Source organism: Oreochromis aureus, linkage group 20 (assembly GCF_013358895.1).
Source record: "Oreochromis aureus strain Israel breed Guangdong linkage group 20, ZZ_aureus, whole genome shotgun sequence".
NCBI lineage: Eukaryota > Metazoa > Chordata > Actinopteri > Cichliformes > Cichlidae > Oreochromis > Oreochromis aureus.
Window position 1 is genome coordinate 6886364 of NC_052961.1, and position 18903 is coordinate 6905266.

At 39.2% G+C, this 18903-nt stretch overlaps 1 protein-coding gene across 1 annotated transcript; it reads left to right on the forward strand.

Annotated features, from left to right (window-relative positions):
• Positions 1–2652: 2652 nt before the first annotated feature.
• On the forward strand, positions 2653–18754 carry pmelb (premelanosome protein b). Its single transcript, XM_031725740.2, has 12 exons — positions 2653–2723; positions 4565–4660; positions 4812–4958; positions 5165–5293; positions 5804–5965; positions 6273–6605; positions 7901–8128; positions 14559–14696; positions 14798–14900; positions 16822–17027; positions 17128–17218; positions 18323–18754. Exons 1-12 carry the CDS (start codon positions 2663–2665, stop codon positions 18483–18485), a joined length of 1857 nt encoding a protein of 618 aa, XP_031581600.2. The 5' UTR covers positions 2653–2662; the 3' UTR covers positions 18486–18754.
• The last annotated feature ends 149 nt before the right edge of the window (positions 18755–18903 follow it).

The window sequence follows — 18903 nt, forward strand, 5'->3', positions numbered from 1 at the left end:
GGATTGGTCCAGTCTTATATTCGCCTGTGATTTTTGCAGATAGCAACAACATCCCACCATCAATCCTATTTTATGTAACTGGTAGAAACACAATTAAGGGTCCAGTCAAGGTTTTGTTTTGCAGGAGGCTATTTGTTGGTTTTTCATCCTCATCTCCACTGTTCAGGAGAGGGTTTACATCTTGAATGAAATGTGTGTACAACAGTCTTGAAATCTGGTGTACAGGAAGTAATATCAAAAAATCTCTAAAGACAGACCTCTGAAACAAAATTATTATTATTATTTTCTCCACATCAGTTGGTTTGGATTAGTGTGTTATGCTGGGTTTGGAATCACAGCTTTAAAATGTTTTTAATTTTAATTAATGTGGTTCTTACCCCTTAGTAACATTTTAGCAGCTCATCAATGAAATCTTTTTAATCTACGACTAATCTACTTTGTTATTCCTTTAAATATTTGCATTATTTTATCATTATTTTCATGCCAAGGGGCGGTACATGTTGGAGATGAGGCCTGAGGGGTGTTACAGGGTTCACGTTCAGCAGATGAAAAAGGTCTGATCAGGATTTGCTGTGAATGCGACATTGTTTGAAAAGAGGTTTAAAACGTGTGGCCGTTTGGCATATGATACGGAGACAATAAAACTTTGAGCAGAGTGACTTTAAAGTTGGTGGAAGGACAAAGCCGGATGAATTTAAGGAGTCACAAGCCCCTCAGTAATCCTCATTAAGGTTGCATTCCTCCCATTTCTTTCTGCAGGCCTCGCTTAGCATTGTGTGTGACCTATTGTTAGAATAAAATTTTTTAAAAAAGCCCTCTCCATCGTGCATTTTACATAACATTTCAGATATTATAGTGTATCTCAGTGCCACAGTGAATCATATAGCTGTTATAACTTCTACAGATTGAGAGCATTTTTAAAATGTATTTATTTATCTTCAGTTTTTATGATTTAGATTTGACAGCATTTCAGTGTAAATCACCACATAATAGAGATGGATCAGGTGACTTTTGGAGAGATTTAAGAGCTTTCATATTTAACTTGAAGACCAATAGAATGCAGTTAGGATCCTCATCTGTGCCTGGTGTATTGAACTCTATTAAATCATTAAGTTGTCTTTCGTTATGCTGGCAGATGCTTTACATTGAACCTAAATACAACCAAAAACAAACAAAATACAACAATACAAACAAAATAAATACAAAAAGCAGAAAAAGTATAAAGGTTTGGACAATTACAGAGTCTCTCTCTGCTCTCATACATTTTCTTATAAAAAGGTAAAAGATAAAAAACAAACGAACCAAAAAACTATTAAACTGTTGAAAAAACAAACAAATAAACAAACAAAGCTCACATCATGAACACTAGTCAGTTTGGCTCCACCCTCGTGATTTAAAGGGGATCCTGGTGTATCGTATAGCATTTCATATACACTAATAAATAATCTTACAACAAAGATTTTTATATATTTGTTCATGCTAATAATGAATGTAGATGCTTCAGAATAACTACAATAAGTTTGAAGTGATACAAATATGCAGGTACTGACAGTAAGCATTATATCTGAAAAATACTTAGTAATAACTTTATATCACAATGTTGTCACTAATGCTGGAATCTCGGTGTGTAACTGATGTTACAGACTGAAAGTTTCGAACACACTTGTTTAAATGTAAATTTTTTTCTTTTTTAAGAAAAATCAATTAAAATCTGAAGGTACCAGTAAATACAGAATCTAGGTTGAAAAATATTTTATTAGATGAAATAAAAAATAACTTAAAATACCTAAAAATTATATTATAAGGTTATAAAATTAACTAAAGTAAAATAAATACTGATATGTGAGTCAGTTACCTTCATAAAATGTAAACATTTGTAAAATAACATCAATTGTAATGTTGCTGTCTAACTAAAAACTAAAGATTTTCCAATGATAGAAACTGAACTGAAAGCAGGAAGTCAACTGGAAACTGTAACTCAGCTGAACTGAAAAAACACACAAAACCACATTAGCATGGTAATAAATATCCCTAATGTTTATTACTTGGTAATAAAAATTTAAAAGAAAAAAGTAAAATCAATGCAAAAATGCATCAAGTCCTTAGATGACATGTAGCTTAATGATACTTTAATGTCACTGTATCATTTTAGTATCTAGGTTGGCTAAACTGGAGCCTGAACTGAGTCTGAATAATTAACTACATAAATTATATGTTTTATATAGGTTTTATAATCAAAATAAATACTTATGTCAGCTGTAAAAATGTAGTGTAAAAAGTGAAATGTTTCCCTCTTAAATGTAGCGAAGAGTACATGTTAGTAGAGTGATGCAAAGTAGGCCTATGCAGAATTTGAGTGAAAGTTCTTACTATACTTTCGTACTTGTGAACTTGTGAACCTGTGTTAAATGTGGAATTAAACATTTCTTAAGTGATCGTGAGACTCTTTCCCAGCTGGAGGTGTGACTGTAATCCCTGAGACGAGCTTTGACTCTATGCACACCAGGCCAGTCGCTCCAGGCGCCCCGAACTCTGAGTGGAGGAGGAATCATGAGGAAGGAGGCGTTTCTGCTGCTAGTGCACCACGTGAGGTCAAACATCAGACCGTTTATAAAGCCAGTTTTCTGTCGCCTGCTGCTCACTAAAGGGATATTTCACAGAGATGATGTGGACGTCTGCTGTGCTTTTGGTGCTGCTGGCAGCAGCTTCACAAACTGTGGCAAGTGAGTAAAGAAAATGCTTTTTCATTTAAAAATGCTTTAAGCAGTAACAGAAAGATGCAGAGTCACGCATGATTTAGATTAGAAATCTTCAGATTTAAAGAGAGAATTTTCAGTATTGGGATGAGATTTTGATTCAGCATCACAAACATAAAGATAAACAAAACAACCCGGAGAAAGCTTTAAAAATCAACTGTGTAAAAGTAGCTGAAGTATGAAGAAATATTAATAATCATAAATATGCCCAAGTTTCATACACTCCATTAATATTTAACTTGCATTTTACTGCCATACTGGAAAACTATTTTTATAATGTTGTGAGTTTTGGGTGTGTTAAAATGTTATTGTGTACTGTTATATGAATCTCTGCAAATAACTGAACTGTTCGGTTAAAGTAGTAGTAGTAATGTAGTAGCATTCTATTACTCAGATTGTAGTTATGCAGAAAACATAAAGTGATTAAAACATTACTGCATGTATTTTACACAGATTTAGTTACATTTTTATGAAATTCATCCATCCACACAACAGTTTTAAATGTCCGAGTACCTTCAGAATACAAATTTGATTTGATATCTTTCATGCTATCCTTCATATTTGTTTTTTTAAACTAGAAAATTGCTCACTGTACAAAGAAAAAATAATACAATCTATTTATTTCTTGTTTCTAAGCAACAACTCTTTAGATTATTTTATGAAACCTCTGAGGGGAAATATGAACGTGGGGTAAAAATTGAAACATTTAGATGTAGTATTACCATGAAACTTGTGCAGATGATTATTTACACTGAGAATCTCATTTTTATATTACAAATTTTCTGAAACGCAAATGAAGGATTATCTCTCTAAAATGGCTCTACTTTGCATACTTCCACAGAAATCTGTGAATATTTGATAAAGGCTTCAGGTTTCCTCAGAGAGGGAATTTAAACTTAATGTTTTGTCACTTCACAAATAAGAAATACAACCTGTGTAGTAACATAAAGAGCGACATGTATATGCAGAGTCATGTGTGATAACACGGTACAATGTTTTGGTCTATAAGATGTGAGGCTACTTTTTCCCATGACCTCTTCACTCAACCATGCATGAACGACATGACACATGAATAACACAGAATTCAGTCTTTGCAGAACAAGAAGCAAAACACTCACTTTAAAAACATAAAGTAAATAAAAAAGAGCTGGAAGTTATCGATTGCTGTAATAATTCCTCTTGTCCAACACCCGAAGAGCTTTCTTGCTAAATGATGGGCAACAAAACCCACACAAAACCCACACTGTCACTAAATTCTGGCTCAGGTCTGGAGTAAACTTTTTACACATCTAACGCTCACTCTGGTCGTCAAGTTTTTCCATGAATTGACTGAAAGAGGAACGTGACTGCTGTAAAATAACTGAGGCTAAATTCATAATTGGAGAGTCTTTATCTGCCAATAGGTTTAATCCAAACTCAACCCTGCATGTGACGCTGTTAATCACACACACTCAGCTGAGCATCACATGAGAGGGATTGAGATCAGAGGTCCATACTGCAAAAACCCCTCATTCATCTATTTATCCATCTTCAGCTACATTTTATAAATCAAATCATAGCTCCAGTAATAAATAAATAACAAGAGTGACTTTTGGGCCGCTGTAAGAACCAACAAAGAGGTTTGTGAGAACTACAAAAGTTAGTTTTAATGACTGGGACAACTCCCTTTAATGGCACCAGTTCTGTTTAATTACTACCAGATTACAGAGAATTACGAGGAGGCTATAAACCCACAATAACCAGTTAAATAGTTAGTATGGAGGAGAGTTTGTGTTCTGTTTTAAATATATTTATTTCTGATATTTCAGAGTCCAAAAACCGCTTCACTCGTTACCCGTCATGGAACACCAAGATGTACCCGATCTGGAAAGATGGAGACCCGCGATACAAAGACTCTTGGAAAGGTACATCAGTTGTAAACTATCTAATCTAAATCTAAATGTAAGTCAGTCAGTCAGTCAGTCACTCTCTCTCATTTATTTATTTGTTTTTTTGTTTATTGTCCTGAATGAAGTATTATACTGACAGATACTTTCATTTCTGTCTTTGGGGCAGGTGGAAAAGTGACGTTTAATGTTGGAAATGATTCCCCAACTTTGACTGGAGCCAGAGTTACCTTCACTATTGACCTGCAGTTTCCTCGCAATCAAAAGGTGCTGCCTGATGGAGACGTGGTTTGGGCTGAAGACTGCGTAATTAATGGTAACGCATGCACGTTTGACCCTCAGTGACTTAATGCATTTATTAAATCAGTGCAATTAAAAGTTTTTTGCAGCGGTCAGTCCCCACAGGAAGAATAGTAATGAACTGTAATAACTTTCCACATTGCACCATCACTTATTTAACACCAGCATGTCAGGGCATGTCTGTGAAATCATAACTTATTAGAATTTCTCTTCTTGTTACAGGAACAAAGCATCTTGAGTCAGAGCCAGTATACCCAACAAAGAACACAGACTGGGAGGGTGTGTTCCCTGATGGGACACCAGTGAAAAAAGACAAGAAACCCGCCTACGTGTTTGTGTGGAAGACCTGGGGTGAGTGGAGCTCACTTCTCTTAATAAATGAGTAGATGAAGAACAAAATGAAATGCTTCTATGAGGAAAACGAGACAGTGGTGAGGTGTGCAGTGGGAGTGGCAGATGGGCTGAAGGTGGGGCTGTGATTACATTGTGATCTGTAGTGAGAATAGAGAACAAGTGGAGGAGAGCCTGGAGAGGTGGAGATGCTCCCGAGTGAAGAGGAATATATGTGTGTGAATTAGAGAGAGACAAGTGGAAAGGTAAACAAGGAGTAGAGGTAGTGAAGGCAGGTGAGTTTAAATACCTGGGTTTAAACATCCAAAGTAACAGACAATGTTCAAGAGAGGTGAAGAAACTTGAAGCTGAAGCTTTTGTTTTCTTGTACTGAGATTTATTATGATTATATATGAATCATTTTAAATGTATATCTATATACATGTCAGAAAGCATTGAAAAGCACTACAGTTTCTCTTAAAATGATCTGTTCAGTGTTATCTCACTGGGCTCATGCTGCTCATTTGGCAGGTCAGTACTGGCAGGTGGCGGACGGGCCTTCCTCCTCCCTGACTATCGGCACAGATGACATCCCTCTGGGCTCCTACACCATGGACATCGTTATCTACCACTACCGCAGCAAAGAGAAGTTCATTCCTTTGGGATATGCCTCCACACAGTTCTCCATCACTGGTTAGTAACAGCCAGAAAACAGAAACATAGCGTTCAGGTCAGGCAAAGGAACAAAACAGTTTATTTTGGTAGAAATATGCATGAAATAAAACAAGATTGCACTGCATAATTAGATAACTGAAACATTCATCAAAAGCAGCATGGTGCACACACATAATAAATCTGTTTGTTGCTTAATAAAGCCTAAAATAAAGGAGTGAGGGGAAATATTTGCTCTCACGTTCTCTCATGAAAGTCATAAAAAGTCATAAAATGCAAATCTGTTGCCCATTTATTTGTTAACATCACGCTTTGGCGTTCTCCTCAGATCAAATCCCTTTTGCTGTCTCTTTGGACCAAGTCAATGACATCGAGGTGGCGGACATGCGCTTCATCCAGAACAGGGCGATTGCCTTCACCATCACTCTCCACGACCCCAGCGAGTACCTCAGCAACGCAGACATCACCTTCAACTGGGACTTTGGGGATGCAAGCGGGGCCCTGATTTCCAGAGAGCTGACTGTCACTCACACCTACATCAGCTCGGGCTCATTCAAACCTAAAGTGGTGATCCAGGCGGTCATCCCGGACAAGGCCTGTGACCCACCGGTGGATACCCCAACCAAGACCCCTGGTCCACCTAACAATCAGGGCACCACAGGTAACACACAGTTATTAAACAATCATAAAAATACATTCCCATTAATATATAATATATAAAATATGAATTAAAAAATAATAAAGTAGCCAAAATAAAGTGAATTTTGCCAGAGTCACTCCACATGTTTGCTTTGGCAAAGTTTTATGCTGGAGGCTCTTCCTGATACAACCTTACCCAAAGGGATTTGTGTCTCTAGCTGGAATTGAACCAGCAACCTTTGGCTTGCCAAAGTGAAAGTGTAGTTAAAATGTAAAGCACTACACTACATTTTATTTGCTTAATTCTCTTTATTTTACTTGGAAGTCCTATTGAGATAAAAATCTGTTTTACAAGAGAGATGCTGTCATGGTAGCAGTCATTCAGACTCACAGCATGTTAAAAATGTGACAAATACAACAGTGGTATTTACAAATACCCATAATAAAAATCATTTATATTGCTTCCTTCAGCAATAGATATAATAATATGTTTAAACTGAAATCTTTATGCAATGTATATAATGTCTAAAAACTATCAGCAAAACGTGAAAGAACAACCATAATGATTTTATAAATAAAATAATAATGTGAGATATCAAATGAAGTTAAACTGTGGCCAGGCTGTACTTTTATGTAATACCTATTTGAACCACAAGATGGTGGAGTTAGTCAATCATATCCTTCTTTAGGAGTTGAATCGGAAAAATCTCTTAAGCAAATGGGGCTAGAGCTAAAAGAAAAGGACCCCCCACCCCCCACCCCACCCCCAAACAAAACAAAACAAACAAACAAACAAACAAACAAACAAAATGTGCATCTGAAAGCACTTTAACACAGCAACTTGTAAAACGCTGCTCCCTGGTGACAGGGTCAGCAATAATCAGAAGTTAAGTTCAAGATGAGCACAAGTTTAAAATATTAAAATTTACTGTGAGCAAATGCAGGAAGTGCTTGTAAAATAATAATTACATTATAATTATATATAGGAAGCTGAGGCCTCACATGGAAGACAGTTTTAGTTTTATGTATTAAGCACCAATTCACATCAATGGTTGTCAAAAAGTGTTTTATAATATAAGGTAAAGAGAGAAAACTCCAGTGATCCACAATGAGCAAGAAAATGGTGATGACAGGGAGGAAGAACGATCTTTTTAGGGGAAGAGACCAACAACGGGATGAGTCTGAGTGAAGGCTGCCATCTGCTTTGACTGTTTCAGGAGTGAGGGGAAAGAGGAGAGAGAAATGCAGAGCAGATAGACAGATAGATGTGAGTAATAGTGATCCTGTCTTCATGAACGTAAATAAATATGTTTGCAGTGAAAGCTCCTGTACTGGCGTCTGCTGGACCTGTACTGGTTTCCACCAAGTCAGTTGGTGTAAATGTTAACACTGCTCCTTCGGACACGGAAGAGGACAACACCGAGTACGAGGCCTCCACCGCCCCCAATACTCAGCTGGCCCAGGAAACGCCAACTGTGGAAAAGACTCCGTCTCCCATCAACCAGCTGCTAGCTCACAGAGAGGCAGGGAGCAGGCTGACAGCAGGTGAGCAACATTTGCATGAAAATGGTCAAAAGTTTCCTGGAAGATAAATGTTTTAATCTCAGCCACACGTGAGGTCACACACGCAGCATTGGTACACATAAAACTCACACAGGCTTCTGCGTTATGTACAGTTGTTTTATACACCTGGTCTCTCCATCCTCCTCTTGTCCCTCAACCTCAAATCCAAACCTCAAACGGCAGTCTCTTCCTCCTGAGACGGAGTTCTTTGTTCCCACTGTGGCCAAGTGCTCCTCACAAGTGATCTGATTGGTCTGTTCGTTGGATTCTTTCGCTATATTGTAACTAAAATTTTAGGGTCTTTTCTTTATACTATAAAGCAACTTCAGATGACTCTTGTTGTGAACTGGTGATTCATTGCATTACATACATTAAATTATTCATTCATCACATACATTAAAAATAAACTCCAAAATTGAACGGCCTGCTGTTACTGAAACTTTAAAAACTCTGACAGAGATATTAATGCTTATAAAAATGTATTTTAGCATATATTAAGAGTCTAAATGACACTGTTGGATGTAAAAACTTGTAACCTGCACTGAACGTCTGCATTTCACACCAGCAGTTATAGATTTAAAAAGATAATATGAGGATAGATTTTAGATTCTAAATGTATAATGTTCAACATCAAGTCCAAACTAGACCGTCTAAACCGTCTGTCACTTTTCCTTTTTGTCAAGCCAGTGAATGACTTGAGTGTGACTCAGCAGTCACGCGTTACAGTCATACATCAGTTGAGATTCTTGTTTTGCACAAAGAGACAATTCATGGATTACTTCATGCACACCATGGACTGACAGCTGCCACGTGCATGCCGCACGTGTCCATCTACAGACGTGGCTAGAGTGGATTAGAAAACTATCTGGGAATCTATTAAATATCTATTACTTTCAGATACTTTCACTGTCAAATACTGGAGCTTATTAAAACAACAAAGCATCCTGTTAAAGGGCAAAACATATCAGCAAGCGAACTGTCAGATGATCAGGATAAGATCACTGAGTGATTTCCTCAAATGTAAATGTGATGTAAATCTTCTTTGAAACACCACCATTGTACACAGCAAGCTGAGCAAATTAAAACTGCTCTGTTGGACTTCATCTTTACATGCAATTTGCGTGCTGGCTGGGAGATCAGTCCATTTTTCCTTATTCCATGTGATTTGATTATGAAGCTACAAAACGCACCAATATAAGAGGCGACATGTTAAAGAAAAAGTATTTAAAACGTGGACCCCCATGTTATTTGCAGGAAAAATGGTTAATTTGTCATATTACTAAGACTGAAATGGCTGATCCAGATGACTGGATGGATCACATCCTATGGCTTTCACAATAACCAGATCTCAATGTTAGGTGTAGGCTGTGTGCAGACAGGAAGAGGACCCAAAGTGCAGACTACGGAGACAGACGTGAACTCAAAACAGCTTTAATGCTGAACTCAAAATAACAAACTTCCAGAGTGCAAAAAATAAACTCAGGCAAGCAGACAAAACACATAGCAAAATAAACGGTAGATCGCGACAATGACAAACTGAAACACAGGGCTTAAATACACAGAGGGAGCAATCAGAGAATGGGCAACCAAACAAGGAGCAAGAAACAAAAAAAAAAAAAAAGCGCAAACACCGGAGCCCGGAAAGCAACATAACAAAACACACAGGCGGCCAGGAAAAACAATTCACACAAAGTTCAGGGGGCCGGCCCGGAGGACGATGGCACAAGAGTCCAGAAAAAAGTTCAGGAGGCCGGCCGGGCGGGAGGCACCGGTGGCGACGGAGCAGGTCAGGAGGCCGTCCACGACGGCGACGGAGCAGGTCAGGAGGCCGTCCACGACGGCAACGGAGCAGGTCAGGAGGCCGTCCACGATGGCGAGGACATCCAGTCATTGGCCTGGAAAGTGGCCGGACAGGACGTGCAGGACGAGCAGGACGAGCAGGCGAAGCCAGAGCTGGACCAGGCGACGGCGAAGCCGGAGCCAGAGCTGGACCAGGCGAGGACGAAGCTGCAGGCGACGGCGTGGGAGCCGCAGGTGGTGGCGACGAAGGCTGGACGGGCTCCTCGGACCCTCCAGCGGAGGCAGGGTGCTGTGGCTGGACGGGCCCCTCGGACCCTCCAGCGGAGACGAACAAAGGCTGGTGCGGTTCTCCAGAACCCCCAGCGGGAACAGAAGGCTGGACGGGCCCCTCGGACCCTCCAGCAGAGGCAGAATTCTGGACGGGCCCCTCGGACCCTCCAGCAGAGGCAAGTGGCTGTGGCTGGACGGGCCCCTCGGACCCTCCAGGTGAGGCAGGTGGTAACCGAGCAGGCGACTGAGCTGAGAGGTGAGCTAATGTTTGAGCTATGGATAAAAGTTTAAGTTCTATTGACTGTTGTAACGATGGTAGTAATGGTGGGTGAGGTGGTGGAGGAGCAGATGGCCGAGCTAGGTTTTCTGAGCCTATGGAGCCCGAAGAAAACTGCCGGATGGGCTCACCAGAGCCTCCCGTGAGGACAGAAACAGGTGCGGGGGCCTGCTGGGCAGTAGCCGCTCCCACCCGCGGAGTAGGTACGGGCGCAGAGACTAGCGGAGCCTCAGCTGGCCTGGAAACTGGAGCAGGGACATACTGGGCCCTAGCCCCCCTCACCCGCGGAATTGATACAGGTGCAGGAGATGGCTGGACTACAGCCGCCCTGGGCGGAGGAGAACAGGAAGGCAAAGGAGCAGGCTCAATGAAAACCGGCTCATCAAAAAACAGGTGACGACCCTTTCCCACCACGTTTACCAGTCTGTATAGTCTTCGGTTTAACAGTTTTCACAGTCTCAGACTTTACGTGGCCAGGTTTAGAAAAAACAGACTTGGCAAAAGTGGGTTTTTAGCTTATTTCCACCACGATCAACCGTCTTAGGACTAAAAATCTCAGAGGAATGTATATTGTCATTAACTAACTCGTGAGGAGCTAAACCAAAACTGGCCTCCCAATCCAAATCATCATCGAGAAAAGAGATCCCGAAGGTGTCTGAGGTGAGATTATAGTCCTTTCTGTTTATTGGCTCAGTGTGGGAAATGTAGTTATTTCGACTCGCCGCAAATTGCTCAGAAGTGTCCTTATGACGGCGGCGTGGGCGCCGCTTACCTCGGGAGGAGTAATGCTGAGGCTCCAGCACGGAATGCGTGTCCGAAGTTACACGCAGACCTCCCACTTGTAGTGTAGGTAGCACAAGTGCAGGCGAAGCAGGAGGTGAAGCAGCATGGCATCTCCGGGGGCCCCCCAGAGCTAAACGAGTCCCATGAAAAATGCGCCCATAGTCGGGGGTGAGCCATGGCCTCCACCGGAGCTCCTCCTCTAGCTGGGAGAGAGCTACCTGCCGGCGCTCGTGCAGTTCAACGTCTGCTGGGTCCATGTTCTGTTCGCGATCTTCTGTTAGGTGTAGGCTGTGTGCAGGCAGGAATGGTGGACCCATAGTGCAGACGCTCGGAGGCAAAAAGGTGAACTCAGGCAAACAGACAAAACACACAGCAAAATAAACAGTAGATCGCGACAATGACAAACTGAAACACAGGGCTTAAATACACAGAGGGAGCAATCAGGGAATGGGCAACAGGAGGGAAACACAGCTGGGGCAAATCAGGACTAACGAGACAAGGAGAGCAAAACCAGATACACTAACATGAGACATGGACTTTCAAAGTAAAACAGGAAACATAACACAGACTCACAGGCAGGCATTATAACAAAGGGAACAAAGACGTGGGACCAGGGCAGACACAGACACTGACTGGATGTGGGGATACAGCAAACAGGGGAGACAGCAACTCAGAATCACAGACAGAAAACCAGAACACTAAAACTCTAACAGAACCCACCCAGAGAACCTAAACTAAGAATAATCCAAAAACCCAAAAAGCAAAACTAGAATATAATGAAATAACAAACTCAAAGAACCAAAACACAAACCACTGGGTCGATGACCCAGGGATCCTAACACTCAACCCATGACGGATGATAGACTGGTTTGTTAGACAAATGGTCCATCACTTTGATCTAAACACCAAATGTTTCATGAAGAGTCCAGGAAAAAAGATCCAAATACACAGCACCGAAGCAGACAAATTTATTTAACAAATAAGCCTTTTATGTTCAGAAAATAAAATAAAAAAGTGCTGGAGAAAACAACTGGGAGCACACTGGGTGGAAACACACAGGAACACAGGATAACACAACAAAGGACAGAGAAGATTGACAATATATGAACATGAAACGTGTAACAAGACACAGCTGAACTCAATCTGGATAACAAAAGTAAAACGAACTCAACACAAAACACTTTAATAACAAATTCCATGAAAACTGATCTAAGAACTAAAAAGGCTGAAAATACAAGAACATAAATGAACTCAACACTGGAAGAATTTAAACAGACTAGACTAAACTAAAACATAATGAAATACATCAAGGCATGGGGAAGGTAAAAAATAATTAAGCACAAGGAACCGGATAAAGTAACACATCTTAACTCAATACAAAAGTAACCAGAACAGAACTCAGACTTGAAGTAAACAAAAAAGGTCCAATAAGTCAAACCCCTGGATTTGAAATCCAGGTCTGTGACATAATGAGGGAAAATCTTTGGGAAAAATTGTTTTCATCCCTCTAGCAGCGTGCCAGAGACGTGGCCAATCAATGCCAAGGAGCGCTAATGCTGTTCCAGCATCTTACCAACACATTTTATGTTGATTTATCCTTAAATTTGTCTGTCTCTATATGGTTTCATTTATCAATTCCAAATCTTAAACATTGTATGATCTGTCTTAAAAATATATAAACAAAAAGAATACTAATACTAATTGGAAAATCATTATAAAACCAAATAATTTTGTAATGTTGTGTGAGGAAAATGAGATGTTATTTTTCATTTATTTTCATTTTTCATTTATTTTCATTTTTATCAGTTCATTTTACTATTTCCAGTTTCATTATTTTGTTATTGCTATTGCACCATAATCAAGTAACAAGCATTTGCATTGATGCATTTATTGGTATTACCTTAAAGTTTGCTTTAATTTCAGGTTAACTTTTATTTACTTTATTTACAGGTGCCAGTATAATTAAATGGGGATTTGTCATTGTAAGTGCACCTATGATTAGTTTACACATATTGCATTTTTGTGTCTTTAAAGGAGTTGAGACTCAAGAAGTCGTCTTTTGAGGGTTACAAGCCTTTGGTTAGCGCTATGATTAGCCAATCTACTGTGAGGATGACATGAGTTATTGAGGGATTGCACACGCTTACAATACATTTGTATTCTGTTCTTTTTATTATTTTTATCTATGTATACCTTTTATTAAGTTTTAAGTAGTGGTATTAGATTGAAACATTTGTTTAATACATTTTTATACATTTTACATACACGTTAAGATCATTATACACAGGATGGCCTCAGCCTGGTTACATAAGCAGAGAGGTCAAATAAGGTGCAAGGCGAGAGGAACACATGCACAGACATACACGCACCCACACGCACACAGAGATAGTAGTGGGTTTATTTTTGTAGGTGAAAGTTTAAGCATGTTTTGCTAGGGTTGCAGTTTTTCTGTGGGTGTACGTGACGGTTTGATGAAAGTACAGGATGTCTAACAGCTATGTTGGGGCAGTGGTTGCGGGCACTGCACCTGGATGAAGATGGAAGCTAATGTTCTTTTAAAATGGGTCAAAAAGTTAACTGGGGGTCTGTGGTTTTGATTTGACGTATGCAAGTATTGTATCTGCTTAGTGCATGAAGGGGTGATGTATTGACCCGACCCTATAAATACCTTTGGTTTGTTCATTGTCAGAGAGATACATCTTTGATGTTCTGCAGGGTGTGACTCCCACGTGTGTGCTTTTCATTAAAATCATCGCTTGAACTCATCTTCTGGACCAGTGTGGTTACTTGCATTCCTCCTGTATTTTCTTCCCAATATTTTGAACCCAAAAGTTGTAAACACAGAATCATTCAAGAAATGACCGATTGTTGGCTTATTGTCAGCTAAATGTGATCATCATCACCAACAAAAAGTGATTACTGGTATTTTGTTTTTAAGTAAACAAAATACCACTGAGCAAAAAAAAATCAACAACAAAAAACTGATGAGATTATAAAATGCAGCAACATTGTTGTTTTTTTAAAATCATCAATTATTCCAGTTTGTGCTTGTAAAAAGGATATTTGGAGTCACCAAAGGCACAAAAAAAATGTTTTATCTTTTGCATTTTCTTGCTTTTGCATCAGTTTGCGCTCCTGATGCAGTTGTAAAATTAAAGATGTTGCAAATCTTATTTCACAGCAGCCAAAACGATTTGCAAAAGTTGCTGATGTGTCTTTGGTGCAAATTACAAATGCCAGTATGAATTGTTTGTGTAATAATTCTCTGGCTGTTCTCACCAGACACAAAGCGCACAGTCACACTCACGGGACAAGCTCCAGTTGTTGTGCTGGTTAAGAGGGATGCTGACAAAAAATCCTCTGATGACGACTGTGTGATATATCGTTATGGATCCTTCTGCACCAGCATAGAAATATTTGGTGAGTTTTATTTGTACCTTTTTCCTTAAATGTAAAAAAACACACACATAAATTAAAAGGTGATCATGAGTGAGATTCTTTCTCTGTGTCTTTGTTTTCAGAGGGAATTGAAAAAGTAGAGATTGTACACATGGACAATTCAGTGATGGCAACACCCAGGATGAACAAAAATGTTTTGGATGTCACCGTGACCTGCCTGGGAAGGTGAGTGGTCCTGCACCATGATTTAAGTTGCCACAGAATAAATGAAAGCCTCTAAAGGAAATCTATTCATCTTATTACATTCACAGAGATGGAACATTTCCAATAATAAGAACGGTTTATGCACAACAAACCTTTGTATACAGGCTCCAGATAGCTCTAAGCACTCAGCCTTGCTGATAACATTGACTGTCAAAGTGTTTTGTGTGTGAGTCTGAGGCCAAGGGGAGAGTAGCTGAATGTTTGTCTGCTTCCTCAGGAAGTTTTGGGGGAATGATAACATAATCGTACAGATGATCTGCTAAGATATGAGCTCTGTCATACTGTAACCAATTCCAACTATTTGAATCAGGAGAAATGAATCCTTTTTTAACATTAAAATCTGTTTTCAGTGTCTATTTTTTATTATAGTCGATTGTAAATGGCTATAAAATAGAGAAATAAGTGCTCTCTGATAACCATGTTGATTAGAAAGCAGCAGATTTTGATCTTATTTGCATAACAGAATGAATTATTTGCACTGCGTTATTATGGGGTGCAAATAACTATATCTGAGACACTATGGATTCACGACTGTCCCTGCTTATATGATTCCAAACAAGAAAGAAAATCCAGACATGCAGAAACAATTTGACCATGTGAAGCCCAAGCTACTTTGTCCTGCTTTCAGTTCTCCTGTTCTACCACAATATGAATGTGCTGAATAACATAAATATGAGGCCTCAGCTTCCTATATGACTAATATGTGATTTTAGCCTTTATGTATGTCTTTACCAGTGTTGGTCAAGTTACTTGAAAAAAGTAATCAGTTACTAATTACTGATTACTTCCCCAAAAAAGTAATCCCGTTACTTTACTGATTACTTATTTTCAAAAGTAATTAATTACTTAGTTACTTAGTTACTTTTTAAAAACACAATTTACAACCTGAATAGGTGATAAAGTGATAGATCTTTCAGCCCAATTCTACTTTTTCTGCATAATCCATCATACAAAATGTAATCAAATGGAAAAGTCTCTTTTTAAAACTTGTTTTATTAGTTTTAATCTTTTAACTTAAATTATATGCAACATTCTCTGACTGGAAGAAATTTGTTTAACATTTAAACCTATTTTCTGCACATTCCAGCACATAAAATAAAATATTTTTTTGTGTTTACACTCACTCTTTCAAATAGATGCAAGTAAAACACAGCAGAAAATAAATAAAGTCAAAGACTAGTTGCTCTATTTTCACCTGTAAAGCAGGAGGTTTAGGCGGAGGTTTGCCCTGGTGCAGGTGTGCCGCAGCGGTCAGTTGAAGACTCCGCGAGTTTCTCTGTGAATTTCCCATTACAGTCGTAGCGCATTCGGTGCTTGCTTGGAAGTTTAGGGGGTTTTCGCTGTAAAAGAAGTTTTCTTCCACGCACAACGGACACTAATGTTTTGTCACTTTTATGGAATCAAACTCAAAGTAAGGTCAGTACTTCCACGCTTTAAACGCTGCATGCTCATACTCTCTCCCGCACTCGATATATTATCCATTGTTGATCTGCAGACAGCTGTTGTCACGAACGTCGCACTCGCTTACGTCACTGTCATGAGACACTCTCGCAAAAAACTCACGGTTTTAGTAACGCAGTAACGCAGCGTTCCTACGGGAAAGTAACGGTAATCTAATTACCGTTTTTGCAATGGTAATCCCTTACATTACTCGTTACTTGAAAAAAGTAATCGGATTACAGTAACGCGTTACAAGTAACGCGTTACTGCCCATCTCTGGTCTTTACTGATAAGAAACACTATAACACTCATCAGTACCTACACTATTTCATGTTTTTGTTTCCAATCAATCAAAGCAAGAAGCTTTAAATGAGTAAAAAAAAAAGGCACACTTCAAAGTGTACAGTTTGATTTTACTCACTGGGGTTTCTTTCTCCTGCAGCCTTCCCAAAGAGGTCTGCAGTGTGCTTTTGGATTCTGAGTGCTTGAGGCCAATCCACTCAGTGTGCAACATGATGGAGCCATCAGAAGAGTGCCAGCTGGTGCTCCGCCACTTCCTCAATGACTCTGGTGTCTACTGCATCAATGTTTCCTTGGCCAATGATGTCAGTTTAGCTGTCACGAGTGCCAAAGTCCACGTTGACATGGGTATGCAACATAACCCCCCATACAACAGTAACATGAACTGATTTGGTTTGACAGCATTTGATGTGTCTGCCTTGACCTGACAGTGTGATCCTTGTTTCAGGCTCTGGTTTGTCCTCGTCTGAAATTATCGCCATGCTGCTGGGTGTCCTGGTATTTGTTCTAGCAGTCGGAATAGTGGCATATTCTTACAAGTAAGAACTTCAACTTATTTCTAGATGGCTGTTTGCTTATTACCTCCACCAAGGAGGTTGTTTTTGGTTTTCAAGGTCAACTTGATTGAACTTAATGATAACAACGTTATATAGATCTGTTTAAAACCCTGTTTCTTACTGCTATTGTTTGTATTAATAACAAAAAGATATATAGGGAATGATATATGGGGATTCAACATTTAGCAAAGGACACTGGTTATGATTTTTTTTATGTATGTTACAGTAACGTGTTATAACCATTTAAATACATATTATAATAAATAAATAAATGAATAAATATTATTTTTTGCAAAACAAAACTTCAAAAATATTTTTGATAAGTTCACATTTTCAACAAATTTCACTTTATTTTATTATATATTATATTACAATATAATATATACAACATACAATACTATTCCCTTAAAAGTAAATATTGCCCAGAGAGTGAGCTGCCTTTGCGAAGGGTTGTGCTCTCGAAGTGCTTCTTGTTTCATATACTTTAAGAGGAATACAGCGAAATAGGGTAAAAATAATATGCAGCCAACAGCTGACTTAGATATCATCATTAAGCTCGTTATGAAAGGTCAAAATAAAAATGAGAAATCAAAGTGTTTATTTGTAGCAGGCCGTAAACATGTCCAGTATTTTAACATTTCAGTCTGTGGGGACTGACTCGCTTGAGGAACCAGCCTAAAGCAGCCATGAGAGGAACTGTGGTTTTTCACATGAAGGTGACCGCTTGTGCTACGTCACTGTGGTTACATCCATCTTTGATATACAGTCTTTGATGCACAAACATGACATGTTGGTAAAAAGACATACAAATCTGTAGGCCTTTACTTTGGGGCTGAGCATGTAGCATAAAGAAGCCTGCTGCAGCAAAAAAGACACCAAAAGTGTAATGAGAGTGAAAAACACAACATTACAGTCAGTGAACTTAAAATCGTTAAAAAGTAATGCAGAGTGGAGGTGATCTGCATATAAGAATCTGTTGGTTTACTAATGAAGGCAACCCTGTTAACATTATTATTTCATACTTTAACATGAATAAATCATAAATGCTTGAAAACAGCCTGTGAGTGTACGTGGTTTGCTCGACAGGCGCTTTAAGTCCTACCGTCCTCTGAAGGAAGACGTCACTGTGTCTGGAGGCTCACAGCTCCGCGGGGCTCAAAGCACCTCTGGACCCTCATCTTTCTGGAACATCCTGAACCGGCGAGGAGTCGTGGACAACTGCCCTCTGCTGCAGGACAGGCTGGTGTGAATCATCACAGCCTCACACAGCCAAATACAAGTGGTTATGCGTGTCACAAGCACCAGGGATGTTTTTTTAAATACTTTTTTTAAGCATCTGTTGAATTACAGACATCACTGATGTGTTATATTTAGGATGAAATCAAACAATTTTCCAGAATTATACCTTAGACATGCGCTGATCTTTTTTTTGTACCTACTTAAAGCAAGTGTGGTAGATATAAATACTTAAATCTGGACAAAATTTCAATGTTTTTTCAATAAACATTACTTAAAAGAGTTGTTTTAAGTTGTCTCTCATTTATTTTTTTGCAAATAAAGTGACTACACTGATGCTCTGCAGAGCTTATTGGGGGATTAAAGAAGTACTTCCCAATACCTTTCTGTACTCGTGTATAATCTGACTTTGCATTCCATCACATTCTAAC